We start from the raw sequence: 17,616 nt of genomic DNA on the forward strand, positions 1-17,616 counted from the left end.
TCCTGTTGTTTGCCATTTTGCTTTTACAGTATTTGAATTGAAGTAAGCATGGCTGTCAAAGATTTGATTGTAGCCACAAAAAAAAGTATATCAAATCTTATCATTTCAACATTAAAAGGTTCACTAACCATTATACATACAAAAGTGACAATATGCCCCCTGTCTGACACCTCTTCAAAGGAGCTGGAGTGAAGGATGGGAGAAGTGTTGAGCTGAGGAGAAACCCTCAGCAAGACCAGGCGATTTCACAAAGAAGGCCTCTATAAAGTCTCACTTGTTGCAAGCTGATCCTGACCCCTGTTGATGTATAATTCACCTCGTCTGTTGAATATTCTTTGCTGTATGTGGGTTTGATGTTTGATTCATGTGAGTCTGGCCAAAAATGGCTGGCGAGGTGAGGATGAGCGTTGACCCAGTCTCACTCTGGACTATGACAGGCTGCATGCAGGTCTCCTCTTCAGACCAATACACACTCTTAGCTTTAAGCATATTTGCGGAAACGTACAAGCACTTTGTGATTTAACAACGCCATGTTTGTTTCTTTTCTTCTTTTTTTTTTGTTCCTCTCTTTACTTTGCACCTTTCACCACACTCCTTTCCCCCGGTCGATGCTCCTCAACAGACCACCTGAGTCCAGAGAGGGAGAAGAAGCTGGTGTTTCTTACATCTCGTGTTCACCCCGGAGAGTCCCCGGCCTCGTTCGTCTGCCAAGGTAAAGTTTTAATGTCAGGTCGGTGCCCCGTGTTGTTGAAGTAATTCAGATGCAGCACTGACCCCCATGTGTTGTTTTTCAACACAGTATTGTAATGTGCAAGGTGTTTAAAGGGCAAGTATGCAGTTCAATTGAATTCTTTATATTTTACAATCTATATTTATTTTACACTATTTAACTTAGACTTTGTAAAGATATTGATGAAACAATATTAAAGATATTGTCTTTGATTCAAATTAAGAGATTGTGCAATGAAAAGTGATCATAATACTATTATAGTATATTATTTATAAGATAAATAATTCTTCTAAAAAATTTTAAGATATAAAAAAATATAAAATAATTTACCCACATAGGTGATAGATGATAGATATTTTGTCTCAGTTAAGACGTTGCTCATAAGCTCAACACAGGAGGCTGGAAAGTTCCCAGAACAGATATAAGAACTGGTGTTATATGTCAGGAAATGTAGTTGGGTTGCAGTTTTGCTTCTGAGTTACGTTAACTCAAAACTAATAAAGCATCCTGAAAAACGGGGAGAACCTTTGGGAAATTGTCTTTGTCTGCTGTCCGACAACCTGAAAGACATTTTTAGCAGGATTTAATGACTCTGCTGCTCCTTCCTGCTGCTCAGACTGAGTGGGCAGCTTCCCTCCTTCTGTGGCCCACAGCCTTGTTTATAGAGCGTTGAACTGACGAAGGATGATATCTATCTATCTATCTATCTATCTATCTATCTATCTATCTATCTATCTATCTATCTATCTATCTATCTATCTATCTATCTATCTATCTATCTATCTATCTATCTATCTATCTATCTATCTATCTATCTATCTATCTATCTATCTATCTATCTATCTATCTATCTATCTATCTATCTATCTATCTATCTATCTATCTATCTATCTATCTATCTATCTATCTATCTATCATGAGTATGTGTATGCAGTGCATCATTATGGATCAAATGCCGTGTGTTGTCTGTTTTTCCAGCCGTCAGCTCCATTCCATTTGTATCGATTTATGCTTGACGTCTCCTGTTCCTTCCTCGATCCTGACGATGCCCCCTCGCCGTCCTTCCTTCTCCTTTTGTTTCTCAAAACTCAATTAACCGCAAGTCTGCCTTTGGTTTTTCTTTTCAAGTCTATTTCCCCTCTGTGTGTGCGTGTGTGCGCGCGCGTGTGTGTGTGTGTATGTGTGTGTGTGTGTGTGTGTGTGTGTGTGTGTGTGTGTGTGTGTGTGTGTGTGTGTGTGTGTGTGTGTGTGTGTGTGTGTGTGTGTGTGTGTGTGTGTGTGTGTGTGTGCACGTGCATTTTTTATTTTTTTTCATGACAGGTGTGATTGACTTCTTGGTCAGCCAGCACCCGGTTGCTCAAATCCTGAGAGACCACGTGATCTTCAAGATAGTCCCCATGCTCAATCCGGATGGAGTCTACCTGGGAAACTACAGGTACACAAACAGACCGGTCAATCTTTAATTTGACGCATCGCTTTGTCAACGAGAACTAACGCGTAACGTGGTTTTAAACCATTCTTTGTGCGATTGAATGCTTTTAACTCCACCGTGAGAGAGTTCAATAAACGTATACAGCTCTCAGCAGTGGATTTGTGAGAAGACAGTATTTGGCTGCAGGGCTGCACTTGTCCGCCAGCTTCTTTGTCCATCCTCTGTCTCTAACATTGTTTCTGCAGCTCCGTGGGCATCCTCCTCTTCTCTATTTTCCTCTCTCCTCTTTCCCTTCTTCATAATTGCCTTTTACTTAATAGGCTCAGCCCCTAGCATACTAATGCTCACTGAGATAAGTATCAGCAGCTCACTTGCTCTGCGCTTGTGAATGCCATCCAGTGGCAGCACCTTGTCACTGCCTCTAAAATTTAACTGCAGGGTGTCGCGAACACTCACAATCTTCTCAGTGACGTGGTCGATTGTGATGATGCTGAAACACTATTTTCATTAGATGACTTTCTTATTGACTCGTACTAAGCAGCAGACTGAGAGAGTGAATAGTGAGCTTTCTCAACTCACCAATCCACATTTGCGAGAGAGAGAGAGAGACAGAGACAGAGACAGAGCGGCAGAGAGACAGAGAGAGACAGAGAGAGAGAGAGAGAGAGAGAGAGAGAGAGAGAACTCCACCTTGGTACAGCCCAGCCATCTCAGTGTGATGCAGTGGAGGGTTGGCCGGAGTGAAAGCATGCAGAGCAAATAATCAATGGCAGTTAACCTGATATGAGCGGTGTGTTTATGGCTGGCTGCTCTGCTCACTTGGCCCGCAGGATCAGTAACTCCTGTGTCATTAACATTGGCTTCAGTAAATGTCAGAGACAAAACACGACAACAACAGGGCAGAGCAGGGTGCATCTTCACATGTAAGCAGCCTATTATGGCATTTGGAGCCGATTGGTAAACGGCACTGTGTTTGGACGGCCTGATGTTTGAGGTCCAGGCCTTATCGTCGTGACATCTGAGGTCCTGCTTCCAGCCAACTCAATCAGTGTTACAGGTTGAGTGCTCCTTTTTCTCACACTCCCTCTCTGTTTCTTTTGCAGTTATCAAATAAATACAACAAAAAAAAAGACAAAAGTGTAAGACTGGGTAAAAATTGACCATCTATCCGCGAGCAAGAGGATACGTGCAAAGAAAAGTTGATAATATTATCATTATCGTGCTGAATGCAATTTCCTCTTGGAAAGCTCCTGCACAGCTGATCTTTTCTTTTGGCGAGAAGCAGGGGTTTGGAAGTGTAATAAACCAATGTTCGTCCTTATACTATATATTTTCAAAATTCATCTGGGGCTAAACTCTTATGTGCCTGGAAAGGTGTGCATCTGTCCTTCAGACTTCTCAAACTCATCTGTCCCCGCCAGCACAGAGCCGAAGGCTGAGTGCACAGTGGACCCGTCACCATCGAAAACCTGCACAAGGAAGCATGAAATCAACTGCCATTGAAGATGCATCACATTTTGCAAAGAGCCTCACTGACTGAACTCTATAAATTACTGTAGAATACAGTCATGGCTGATGAAGCACTGTCGATAATGAGTTAATGTGCCATGCTGTCTGTATATGGAGGAAAGACACAGGATTGGGGATAAAGTGCAAAAATATATGCACAAGATGGCATGTGTTTTGTTTTTTTGTTGTTTTTAAAAAAAAAATCCAAACTGCATCAAGTGTTTTTCTCTATATCCACCTGTGAATGTGTGTTTCTCTCTCTGCATGTGTACAGGTGCTCTCTGATGGGCTTCGATCTGAATCGTCACTGGCAGGATCCTTCTCCCTGGGCCCACCCCACACTCCACGCTGTTAAGCAGCTCATAATGCAGATGAACGAAGACCCAGTGAGTAGCGCAGTTACACACACACACACACACACACACACACACACACACACACACACACACACACACACACATGCACGCACACACGCACTTATGTGCTCAATGTTCAGTTTTGCCACCGGTAATGGCTGCCGATCTCAAGAACAGTTTTCTTTCTCTCTGCTTGGTTCAGCATGTTCCTCTAATCTGTGTTTAGGGTGTGTGCTCTGGAGAGCATGGGTAGGATAGTCAGCACCTCCAGAATGTCAGACAGGCTCTCCTGGCCATTCAAAACATGTTACTGAAGCAAGACTCAGTCTTTAACTCCAGTGTAACTTTTTCCTCCTCCAGTTTTAGATTTTCAGTCGGAGGAATGCTGCACTGGCAGACCGGGGATTTTTTTTTCTTCTTTTCCCTCTTTGTTTCTGATGTTAATTATAAGCAGAGCGGCAGGTTGGTGGGATTACTGAAGGTCAGTGTATGTCCTGGGAATACTCTGCCCTTTTGTACACTCCTCTAATCCTGATAAGAGAGGGAGCAGGCTAGGGCAGGATGCAGGGCAGGCCAGAGATGGGGTGAGGCGCGGGGCTGGCATCGCGCAGATTAACCTTTTCCCTCGATGCTGACACACTGATCGATAGACTATGTCATGGAAGGGTGATCCACTCATGCCTGTCATTCGCTCACACACACACAGATGCACGCAGACACACACACACACACACAGACAACCAGAGAGGCTCAGTTTGGGCATGCAAACAGACAATTTCCAAACAACACAGTATAATCAAATGGATTTACTTGAGGACCCAAATATAAGAATTGTTTCTACCAACATGCAAATTTATCACTGTCAAATTTGTGTGTGTGCGTGTAAAACCAAATAACTTTACAAATTCATAAACAGATAACTAAACATCTTGTTGTGTCAACGAGACACAACAAAAGTTCCGCTGTGTTCATTATCAGGACACAGCTAATTTTTTTAATTACACCCAGCTTAGCTGACTTTGGACGATGAGTTTCCGTAGGTACATCTACTTGTATTTTAGATGAATAGATAAATAAAATAAAGTATACTTAAATTTTTATAGGCCACCAATTTAGCCTCGAGCACATTTAATTGGTTTGCTGTGTATTTTCACAGTGAAATGAAACATCAAAATGGCCTGTTACCACAGCAAATGTGACTTCCCCGTCTGGGTACATGCAGCTTCTAGTCAACGCTGTATTGGACCATATATTTACTAAGTCCACTCCTGCTGGTCAAATTACTACCCCTTCTATGTTGATAACCCTTCACCAGCACTTGTCCTGCTTTTGCCTCCCTCCCTTCTCCCTGATGATTGCCTTCAGTCTTGCAGAGTTAATTTGGAGGCTTGGGCAACCTCTCCTTCTCTGTCTGTCTCTCTCTCTCTCTCTCTTGCCACAGCCAGTTAATCCCATCAGACACACTACTCATGTCTGGGGCTCCCAGATGCCACTTTCAATGCCAACTCTGCAGCCAGGAGGCCCCGTGCTGCTGCCCTCCATTCATGCTCAGCTCACACAGCGGGCATGGAGTCTAATGAGGCTGGGTTGGAGGGAAACAAAAACAGGCAAATGGTTGAGCTCTGCTGCCATACATGGTCCATTTTCCAGCTACTTACGCTGTGGTTACTTGTGAAAAATCAAAATAAAGGCAAGAAAAAGGTTTGTATAACTTTGCAAAGTCCAAAAGTAGCTTTGGTTAAAGTACTCACACACGGACAGTGCAAGACGTTGACGTAAAGTATAAACTACAGTTTGAGAATCACGGGCCGAAGGTTCCAAGATTCCACACATTAAGAAGCATTTATTACAACAGACCAACTCAAGATTACACTTAAATCAGGTGAGAAACTTAACAAATTAAAAGCCCCAACAAAATGATGTTGGGGACTTATTTGATTTTTGGATAGAAATACATTTTCACAAAAACAAGTCAAATTAGAGTAGATATGTTGGACATTTGATTGATATATTTAGAAGCCACCATGCAGAGGAGACGCACGAGCTGCATTTGCATTTAAACTCGATGCAGAAGCAAATGCAAGAGGAAACATCCAGAATTCACTGCTGCATTACAGGAAACAAAAAGGAGGGTACTCTCAATTATATATATATATATATATATATATATATGTATATATATATATATGTGTCTGTCTCCATGGCTCCTGGGATTTGGTAGTAATTAAAACAGTTTAGCATCAAGTGTTCCCTGTTTTAACCTCGTTTTTCCTTCATTTATTCAACATGTGCCTTTTCTGTGCGCAAAACGGGGGGAAAAGCTGTCTGTTATGGTTTATTAGGTAATTTTTAGTGTGAAATATTATTCAGATTTGTAGTCAACTTTAATGTATTTCACGCAGACCGAGGAAGCAAATCGAATTGAGGATGCGCTACAAAGTCGGTGTGTGCCTTCATGAACACAAGTCTGACGCAGAGGCTTTGTCAATCATAGTGACTTCTGTGCTACTTTAAACTCCACCAGTTTTTTTTTTTTTTTTTTTTGCATAAGGCATCATAATTCAAAGTCACATTGCCCTCTGTTGCAAAAAGACTATTCAGTTTGAAACCCCATCAGCCGTTCTTGTGACAGACACCTTCGTCGCTTGCAAAGCGACTCACCCATCATTGTGAATTCAGCAGCGCTCGCTTTCTGTTGGTGAAATGCTTTTCTCGTTCTGTTCAGGTTATAACTTTAATAACTGCCTGCAAGTTCCCGGACAAGTATCATTTAAATCATACCTTGTAGCCGAAACAATATACAGTTCGCTTGAATTGATAACTTGGGACTTTCATCTGACAATTATTTGTTGAGAAATTCAACACATCTGCAAGGGTATGTAATGGAAACTGAACTGAACAAGTGTTGAAATTTCACAATGTGTCTTAAGTCCCATCAGCCTGTTCACTGGGAACAGTTTGAATGATTCTGGATTAAGCTCAGTTACGATTTGACCTCGAGTCCAGTAATGTGTCACATCTCAAATAAAAAAGCAGCTGCATCCAGACAGGTTTGAAAGATTCTATCAAACACCTTTAAGTTTTTTGTTGTTGTTAAAAAAATAAAACAAATATACATAAAAACCATGGATCAATTTACTTCCACTTGACAATTTTGTGGCATGTTGTGTTGGTTTAGCACATAAAATCCTAATGAAATTAATTTACTTGTGTGGGTGTCATGTGACTAAATATGGAAAAGTTCAAGAGGTATAAATACTTTTGCAAGTCACTGTACAGACGCACACGTCTGGAACACTTAACTGTAATGAATCTTCCACCCTTTGCACTCACCCATCAAAACTACTGATCGAACCCTAATCCTGATCCTCACCTTGACCTTAACCTAACTGTACCCTTGACCCTTAAACCATATCTTAATCCTCAAGTTCTTGCAAACTGCTTGTGCAGCTCTGCCTCTTTGAATTTCATAGTAGGTCAAACGCGACAAACGATGTGTTCTCACAGGTTTTGTCCCAGAGCCTCCTTATCTAAAGTGCCCGAATATAGTTGGTTGTGTTTTAAGTACATCTTCCCTACACGGACAGTGCGAAACCTGAACACAACATGCACAATCTAGTTTATATTGATTGTGTTATAAACATTATTTCAACGAGCTCGGCCCACACACACGGAAAACATTTAGATAAATCTATCTGAATGTCTGACATAGTTCTGTGCTGCATTTGTATGATAGAGCAGAGAAATCAGCTTCTTTCTGAAGCACAGGAGCAGATAATAAGCTAATCATAAATCAGAGTTCTGTTTGTTTGCAGCTCTTCTGCACTTGGCCTCCTAAAACTACCGAATGCATCTTTAAATGGGTCTTTGGCTCGGGATTAGTGCTATAATAAATACAATGTAAAATGTTGAATAACACTGTGATGAGCTTCTGCCATTGTTTGAATGACAACTAAGTGTTTGCTTATAAGCTGGCAGCAAACTTCCTTTCCATCAATCTGAGGGCAAGCTTGCTAAAACTGTTTTATAAAATTCCATCATTTACCATCTGCAGGCTGAACATTGGTCAGCAGGGAAAATAGCTGAAAGAGTCAGTGATGCAAGGAGCTATAATCTGTTCCCAAGCTACCCTGTTGTTTGTTTTGAAAAGAGAGAAATGGAGAAGGAGGTCGGGGGGGAAAAAAAGGAAAAGAGACCAAAGAAACAAATGGACCCATCTCCTTCCTAAAGCGTTGCTTTTCCAGCTCATTTATCAAACGCGGAAGAAGAATTCTTTTTGATTGGCTGATTAGCAGAAGCATTCATCACCGGCCGATGTATCCCCACCAATCTGACACTGCCATTTTGGATAATTTGTTAAGGACGACAGAGAGGTCATTGTTTCCTGAGTTTATTTTTGACCTTTTCGATATTGCAAAATTAATTTTCTATCTGAAACAAATGTATTAGGTCCTGTCATAGGACCGAGATGAATTTTGTACCTTGAATTCCTCCTTTATGCCCTCCTTCTTGGACTCATCCAGTTCTACTCCAGAGTCCCCTTTTGTTATCTGTCTGCCTTCCTTGTTCAATGGTCAGATTTGCCTTTAGTATGATGATGGCAGCTGCTTGTGTGTGTGTGTGTGTGTGTGTGTGTGTGTGTGTGTGTGTGTGTGTGTGTGTGTGTGTGTGTGTGTGTGTGTGTGTGTGTGTGTGTGTGTGTGTGTGTGTGTGTGTGTGTGTGTGTGTGTGTGTGTGTGTGTGTGTGTGTGGTTCTCTCAGCCTCCCTGCCTTCACTCTCCACTCTGTGTAAAAATGTCCTCTGGTGTCAGCCAACCATTTCTGATCCATTTCTGAGATTTACGGCCAATTTTTTCCCCATCATCCCTGCGTCGTTTCAATCCTTCCATCATCCCTCTCTTTATTCTCCCTCCGTTGGAAGCTGAATTGTCTGCCTTTCACAGGAAACTCTCACACTCTGGCAATTTCTCCGCCGTTTTTCTCAACATGAGTTCAAAGGCTTTTACCTTATCTTAATTTTTTTTTTTTTTTACATAATACTTCAAATCATTTTCTTCATTGCCTCCCGCCTCACACTTCTCTGCTGTATTTTCATATCACATCTTCCTCTCTGTACCCACCGCCCTCCTTCTCCGCTCCTTCTTTATGCTCTCCTGCCAAGCCCTCCCAACAGATGTGGCAGCTTATGTGGCACTAACAGGCCTGAAGCGGTGGGCTGCCTGCGCTGTTCAGCCTGATTACAAGTCACCTCTGTGTTCATAAACAGACAAATACCACCATCAATTCGAGAGCACGGTGCAGACTGAGGGTGTGAGAGAGAGGTATATAATGTCGATGGAGATAGAGGGAGGCAGAGTTTTTGTGTCATTTACTCTCATCCATGAAGCAGGTCAGGCCACCGGCCGTGTTCTGTCACTGCTGCATCGTTGACCCTGTGCCCCCTGTGGCCCCCTGTCACCTGAACTGCCTCCTTCACCCAACAAAAATGCTCTTCAGAGGTTTACAGTGTGAACATGTCACGGTGGGGGAAATTCATGCTCACGTGTCTCTGTGGGGAAGTTTAATCCAGTACAAATGTGTAGTGTTTATCAGTTTCATGATTTACATGGCATATAATCTGGGCTTTAATCCAGCTTTTGCCATCTAACTTGAAGTCAGAAAGTGTCGTCTTGTGCCAGAGTTGAACTGTAGAACAACTGTTAGTGGGGCCTTCAAGCCTGCAAAATGATGGGTTTGTCCCCATGTGTTAATGTGCATGGGACTTCTTAGTTGTTTTCATTTTTAAGAAATGTGCAAACATTAAAAAAAAAAAAAAAACTCATTCCATTTTGGGTATTGTGTGGAGAATTATGAATTAAATAACTGAATGTAATGGATTTTGGCAAAGCTGTAACATAACAAAATGCATAAAAAGTGAAGCACTGTGAATAGTTTCTAAATGCACTTGTCTTCTGAAGTGTCTCAAAAGTCAAGATTTCAGCGGCCGAAGCTCAGAAAGGAGCATCTTCACCAGGGAACTTTATCTCCAACCAGGATTTGCTCTGAAAATAGAAGAGGCAATAAATAAATAAACGAGTGCCCAGTGGAAGGCTAACAGCCAGCTGAGCACTCACCTATCTATTCAAGGGAAACAGCTTAATTGAAGGCTTAACGGTGACATTCAGACTCCAATATGCACTTATTGCTCCCACCAAGCCGTCAGTGGCAAAACAAAAACACACACACAACAAAAAAAACCACAACACTGACTAATCTTTTCTTTTGATGACCCCCTTGTTTGTTATGTCTCACACCCTTATCCCCAAACCATCTGTTCGACATTAATTGTCTTTGTCTGGGTGTACAAACAATACACAGCTTTTGAATAATGCCGCTTACTTCAAAACCACGCTGGACCGTACCCATGAAGAAAACCGTTGTGTTCCCACAGGTGTGATGTGTTTAATGTATAGTGTGCGTTATGCGGGCGGCACGTTCAACTTCTTTTTTTTCTCCTGGACAAGCAGCAGCTCTTCTTCTCCTCAGAAAGGTGTGCTGCTGATGGCAGAAGTGCTTTATTCAGGAGCTTGTAATCCTACTTCAATCAGCTCCTTTTTTCCTTTCCGTGTAAAGATAAGCCCAGCATTTACGGCCCTCGCCGCGCTCCCACACCCTGCTCTAATTAATATGCAGCAGATAAGTACTTGTCTGGCAGAATTCATTCGTTTGACCTTCTAGGTTTTACACTAAACTGTTTGCAGCCGCTGCAAGTTCACCACAAGTTGAGAGTTCCCAGGAGTTTCAGGAGCAAGAATAGGCTTTTGTTTGTTTGGGAGAGGCTTAATCTAGACACCCCCCCCCCCCCCCCCCCTCTCTCTCTCTCTGTCTCTGTCTCAAATTGTCTTCTGACTTTCATTCAGCAGTCTCTGTTTCTTAATTGCCCCTAATTGTTTAATTACAATTTCAAATGAACAATTCTGGAGGTCAGAGCGGGTTGTTAATTGAAGCATCAATCACAGTGGTGGAGCTTTCAGAACCGTCTCAGTTTGATTGACAGGGCATTAACTGAGCATTGTGGTGAGCCTTGGACACGACATTGTGGGGCTGCACTGCCCATCTTCTTGTGTCCTTCAAGGAAGTCTTCACAGCATCATTTGGAAATCCTCTGGATGAGGATGAGGAATGAAGCTGAACTGGATATTGCTTTTATCATAGTAAGTGGTCAAGTCATGCACTATGTCGCTCCCTCTCGCTGTGTGAATATGAACATGTATGTTAAAGCTTGGCCACTCCTATGACGTCCCAAATCTTCGTGTTCTTGTCCATGGATTGATGGACTCAAACTTCATGGACTTTGTGTTCTTTTGATGTCAGCTTGCTTTTTCACAAGCTCAGCAGTTTGAACTTTATAGATTTTATCCTATAATGTATGAATAATAACATGAATAATACATAATGTTTTAGGCAAGTATTGATTTTTGATGTTGTACAAGTGCAACACTATATGTCACCGTATGTCTGTTTAATGCTCTATAAGATGCCTTCAAATCATTTAAAGTTTTGGCACATTTCTGTGGGTGAATTTCAAACTCCCTTTGGCCTCGTGTTTGTTTTACTGTTCTAGAGAAATATGTCTACAAAGCCTATTATTCCAGTGTATAAGCTACGCTAGCAGTTTGAACATAGACACTCGATATTGACGACATAAAAGGCTTCACCAGTTAGTGGAGATAAAAAATAATAAACCCACGTGTCTGATGTTTTTATGTTGTTGTTGATGAAAATACTGATATTAATGATTTTCAGTCCTAATTTATCTCAAAATGTCAGTATGATTGGAATATTGGATTCAGAATATGATCTCACTGCACTAGTTTGGTCAGTTACTCGTGTACATTGTGAGTAATTGACAATAAATATATTTTATCTCATAACATTAGTTTTATCTACCTGTAAAGTGAATCTGAGTTAAGTTGGCGCACATATTCTTGGGTTTGTTTTCTTGTTATTCTCTTTGAAGGTACCACATTATTAAGTTGAACGCCGCCTCATTATATTTAAAATATAAAATATATATATTTGTAAATAATGACATCATCCACTACCACAGTTAATACCTGAGACACAGACATAATCTGTTCATACCCTTGAAGCCAAACAACAATCAGAATACCACATCAGTAAACCCTTCATTTTTTCTAAACATTATGTATTTATTGATTGTAAAAAAAATGTTGCTTAATATTAAGCCTGAGATGAAACATTTATTAAAGAACAGTTGATCTTTGTTTATATTATCTAATCTACAATGTCCTCCTGCCAATTAAATAGGTAAACTTTTACAATTAGATGCAGTGCAGCTTACAATACAACTCATATGATATCATCAACTTTATACTACTTTTTATCAGAGTAGTTTGTTCATTCTGCATAGATGTATCACAAAACATTATAATAAAGTTTAAAAGTTTTTTCTAGGTTTAAAACATCTGACAATTTTTTTATTGTGAAATTTTATTTTAAAAAGTTGTAATTTGATCAAATGTTCTGAAAATTAAAATTATAGAATTCTCAAAGTTGTAATTCAATTACAGGAAAACATTACCTCTGGTCTTCAAGGTTTTACCATTTTATTACTCAAGCATTCGTGAAGCCTTACTTTAGTAAACGACTTTACTTTAAATAAAGAAGATGCTCTAAATTTGCAAGACACATCGTTGGTCTTCATTAAGATTACGTGTGAATGTGTGACAGCCAGGTGACCCCTGAGCTGCACCCAAAGCTGCAACTTTTGATTATCTGCTTGTCTGCCATCCTCCAATTCCTCCCCTCCGCCTTCTATCCTTGCTCCTCCCCTCCCATACACTACCTGGGGGACACCCAGGAGATTATTAGGCTGGTTTCCCTTGTCTAGACCCCAGCTGTTCTTACTGTGCCCCCTGTCACTGATTCTGTTTACTGTTACCCCATCCCCAGTCATTTTAATTCCTAATTTAACTCCTTTCTTGCGATATTTCTCCCTCTGCCTCTCTTCCATCACCACCACTGCACACTTGGCTGCATTTAGCATTTTTTTTTTTTTTTTTTTTTTAATCTTCCTGATCCTTTTTGTTGTTGTTTCTCTCTCTCTCTCTCCCTCCCTCCCTCCCTCCACCAGCTCCTATCCCACCCTACTCCACCTTCTCCTGCTGCTGTTCCTCTCCTCTGGGGCTCCATCCATCAGGTTGTCGGGGGCTGCTAGCGGCCGACTCCCAGCCACCATATTTCACCGCCAGCCAGCCAAGCAGCTGACAGCACAGCCACGGCCAGGAAATTGCTATGGCTGTGAGCGGAATTTCAAACACAGGCACACTGCGTCGCTGGGGCCGCCCAAGACACCCCCCCCTCCCCATCCCCACCCCCACCCACCCACCCACCCACACACACACACACACCCACTCTCTCTCTACACATCTCGATGTCTCTCTATCGCTATCTCTCTCCCTCTTGTTTCCTCCACTCTCTGTTTGTCTTTATGTACTTATTTCTCTCTCTTTGCAACACCTTTTCTATGGTTTCACACACACACACACACACACACACACACACACACGGCCGCATGCATCTCTTTCTCCCTTTGTCTTTTATCCGCCTTTGTTTGCCCCCTCTCCCATCTTCTCCTGCTCCTCATTCCATTCTCTCATTCTTCCCATCCCCTTCTCCCCTTTATGACCCGCAGGTAACAAGGTGTGATGCTGAATCTCCATAGTGAGCAGACTATAGGGAAAGAGGGAGGGAATGCAATAAGGAGGGAGAAGAGGGTGGAAAGATAAAAACCTGTAGAGGGGGAAGTGATAAGATGGAGAGAAGAGGTCGAAAGGAGGGTGTTACTCCTGACCTGAGGGTTAGAAGGTGTGTTGGTTGTGTTGGTTGTGGTGGTGGTGGTGTGTGTGTGTGTGTCTGTGTGTGTGCGTGCGTGCGTGCGTGCGTGCGTGTGTGTGTGTGTGTGTGTGTGTGGGTGTGTGTGTGTGTGTGTGTGTGTGTGTGTGTGTGTATGTGTGTGTGTGTGTGTCTGTGGGAGGGGGGGGTTGCATCCCTGCCCTTGTCAGAACCAGTTTTAGACTGCTGAAGTGAAGACTTTTTTTTACTTCAGGTTCAGTTATTGTGCCAAGCTTCCAATAATGACCTGCTTAAGATTTGGATTTGAGTTTGAAGAATTACATTGAATAAGCATCTTCCCACACAATCACTAATATATTCAAATGCATCAAAGATGTATATGTGAAAACAGCATTTTATCAGTGATATAAAATGAAGAGTTTCAAGAATAGACAGAAATGCATCAAACTGAAATGAAGCTCTAGATAGAATTACCTGTTGTTGTTTTTTAAAAATTATGAATAAATTCAATTCAATTTCATTTATATAGCGGCACAGTCATTTCAAGGCACTCTTACAGACAAAAACCTGACAATTCCACATGAGCAACAATCAGCTATGGTGAAAAGGAAAAATCTCCCTTTTAACACTAAGGAACCTGCAGAACTCGACTCGGGAGTGGTGACATTCTGCTGGTCGGGTTGGGGATAGAGGATAGAGGGAGAGAAGGACAGAGACAGAGAGCAACAGGCAAACAGACATAAATCCACTCTGCAGACTGATCAGGGCAGGATGACCTCAGACCACAAACTTCCAGCTCGGCCGTCAGACATCCTGCAGTCCTTTCGTAGTGAAGGTGGCACCTTCTTTATTTGCATACTTCGATTTGCCTCTGGTTTGCCTTTGACAATCCTAAAACAAGATTTTTAAGATGATTTGTGACTCTTGTACGTGTGGATGTGTCGGTGATTAGCTGTCTCTGTCGACCCAGAGACAGACTGGCAACTTCTTAAAAGTGTAATTTGCCTTTTGCCTGCAGACGGCTGGTATCGGTTCCAGCTCCTGCAGCCATTATTTCAATGTAAGGGGTATAGGAGATGGATGAATGAATGAAAACTGTATGGCAGTACAGTAAACCTGCTCATTGTGTACAGTTGAGTTGCTGATGTACCATTGAGTGACAGAGTACCATTATTTTACAACCAAAGACAACAGCATAAATCTTGTGCAGGATTTTATAATGTTTGAGTTCCTTGGAATTGTCTTGACAAATGCTTTTTGAATTTAATTTCTTTCCCATTGATATTTTTTTCAGTATATTAAAAACAGTGCAGGTCAACACGACAAGCTTAACACATATTAAAATTAAACCTCTCTGATGGTCTCAAGCAAAACCTTTTTAAAGCCAGGAACTATGGCAGAACTTTAACGCGAGATCAGACAATAAAACTGTAGCCAATATACTGTCCAACCAGTATATATACTTGAAACGGTCGATATTTGTTAACCTTTTGTGGTTGCATCAGTTGAGCTCTGTAGTCATTCTCAAGTAACACAATTTCAGAATATATTGACTATATATTGTCTCTGAAGCTAAATCAACACAAGCTGGAGATTTACACAATTTTGTTCCAAGATAAAACCATTAATGATTTGCTTTTCTTGTCCAACTATGTGTATCATTGACCTTTACACTGAAGGTTATCGATAAAGATTTGAGCATTTGTCATCTATTTATATGAGACGATGAAAGTGTGTGTGAGTAGACTGAGTGATACCAGACACAAGCAAGAGAAACAGATCTTATCAAATCCATTTTACACAGAGCAGACGGGAGAGAAAAGACATTACACGCTCAATATGAAGTCAATATTAACCTGATAAATAAGTTTGGTTTATGTGATGAATCTGCAGACACCTCAGAGAGAGAGAGAGAGAGAGAGAGAGAGAGAGAGAGGGAGCGTGCGATTACGCCACACTCCTCTGTGCTCACCAGCCTGTGTGTCTGTTGAAGGTGTGCCCTTCAGCCCCTCAGAAGGACAGCCTGATTGAACTTATGTGTGGTTGGTTAGCTCTTTTCAGGTGTAAGTGTCTTCTTCTTCGTCCATTCTCTGTCTGGTCCCATGGGTGAAAGCTTCTCTCCCGAAAATTTTCCCCAGAGTAATGACAGGGTCGTTTCTTTTTCTCCCCCCCCCCCCCCCCCCCCAAAGGAGAAACTCTGATGCACACTGTTGCTAACTGACAGAAAATCTTCACAGCTAACCTGCTGTTTTTCTACCTTTTGTCTTTTTCCCTGTCCCTCTGTTCTCATCCTTTTTTTCATTCCATCAGAGGGTTAGTTTGGAGTTCTACATTGATGTCCATGCCCACTCCACCATGCTGAATGGCTTCATGTATGGCAACGTGTTTGAGGATGAAGAGCGTGTCCAGAGGCAGGCTGTCTTCCCCAGGCTCCTGTGCCAAAATGCCCCAGACTTCTCCTTTGTAAGTGACAAAAACAGACACACACAAACCAGACACAGGCTCCGGCCCAACATCTCTCCAAAAATAATATTGCCTTATTTCAGCTAATACTGGTGAGATGGTGTACAGTAAGCTACTTTATTCCCAGCCGTAATATTATCATAACAAGAGGGAGTTGAATACTTATATACTGCACAATGCACTGTACTTTCCTGTGTTGAATACATGGATTTGGGTTAAAATTTGGATTTTAGGACAACACATCTGTCAGATTTGGGTGTCACATCAAGGTGGGCTGTAAGATCTTACACCAATAAGTCAGCAGCAGAACGTTTAAGTCCCGTAAATCATGAGGTGGTTGATCAATGAGCCTTGGCCATGTACGACTCTGCTGGCAGCTCACCGCTTTTCCTTCTTGTGACTACTTTAGATAAATTCTTGCACTGCTGGCGAGGAACATCCCATAAGAGCTGTTTGATCAGTCTTGAAGTTGAGCTGACTTATTAGTCTATATAGTGTAATATAGCCCCTCTCAAAGTTGCTCATGATTTAAAAATTTTCTCTCTTCATTTTTTTGCTTTAAACTCATCAACTTAGAGGATAAAGTGTTCATATCCTGCCTAAAATATTCTACCATAATACCTCTATAACTATTTGAATGTCTGCCTTTCAGGAGCTTTAGTATCTGTGTTTTCTTCTTTTGTGTGGAAATACCTTCACATATAATTCCTGCTATTATTTGTCTTTGCTTATTTTGCTATTTAGTATCAGCTTGATATTGAAATGAGAGTTCCTGTCAAAACCGAAGAATATCTGTCTGATTGTGTTTTTATGTGCATGACAATCTCCTATATTTAAACCAAAATATATCATGAATTAAGATGTAAATATCCACCTAAGAAAGTGAAACCACAGGCATAGTGTAGAGAGTATAGATCTATATTGCAGGACTTTAAAAAGTAGGGAATGATATTTTGTATGAACAATGTAGGTGGTCGAAAACTGGGTTTGATCGGGCAGGAAGGAGTGTGTAACCTGAAGGGAACAAACAGGAGGAAACAAAAGAGGAAATTAAAGTACTGGAAAATGAATGTAGGAGCAAAGAACAGAGTAAAAAAGTGTGGGAGGAAACAGCTGTTCCATGGCTGTGTAGCTCTGCCACACATGCACAACCTGATAACACCTTTTCATACAGATACATTATCCACCAAACTGTTTCCACTCAGCCTTGTGTACCTTTGACTGACCTTCATTTTCTCAGTGACAGTGGCATTTCATAGCACAGCCAC

The 17,616-nt window shown here is 41.5% G+C and overlaps 1 protein-coding gene across 1 annotated transcript in view; it reads left to right on the plus strand.

Annotated features, from left to right (window-relative positions):
• The window catches only part of agbl4 (AGBL carboxypeptidase 4), a gene marked incomplete at both ends in the record, with an annotated part of 281,697 nt that overhangs the window by 250,322 nt on the left and 13,759 nt on the right, over window positions 1-17,616 (plus strand). The window contains 4 exons of the mRNA XM_080505732.1: window positions 623-712; window positions 2,051-2,165; window positions 3,946-4,057; window positions 16,196-16,348. Coding sequence (XP_080361858.1) covers window positions 623-712; window positions 2,051-2,165; window positions 3,946-4,057; window positions 16,196-16,348 — 470 coding nt within the window. The remainder of the gene's footprint in view (window positions 1-622; window positions 713-2,050; window positions 2,166-3,945; window positions 4,058-16,195; window positions 16,349-17,616) is intronic.

Source organism: Blennius ocellaris, assembly GCF_963422515.1.
Source record: "Blennius ocellaris genome assembly, chromosome: 12".
Lineage (NCBI taxonomy): Eukaryota > Metazoa > Chordata > Actinopteri > Blenniiformes > Blenniidae > Blennius > Blennius ocellaris.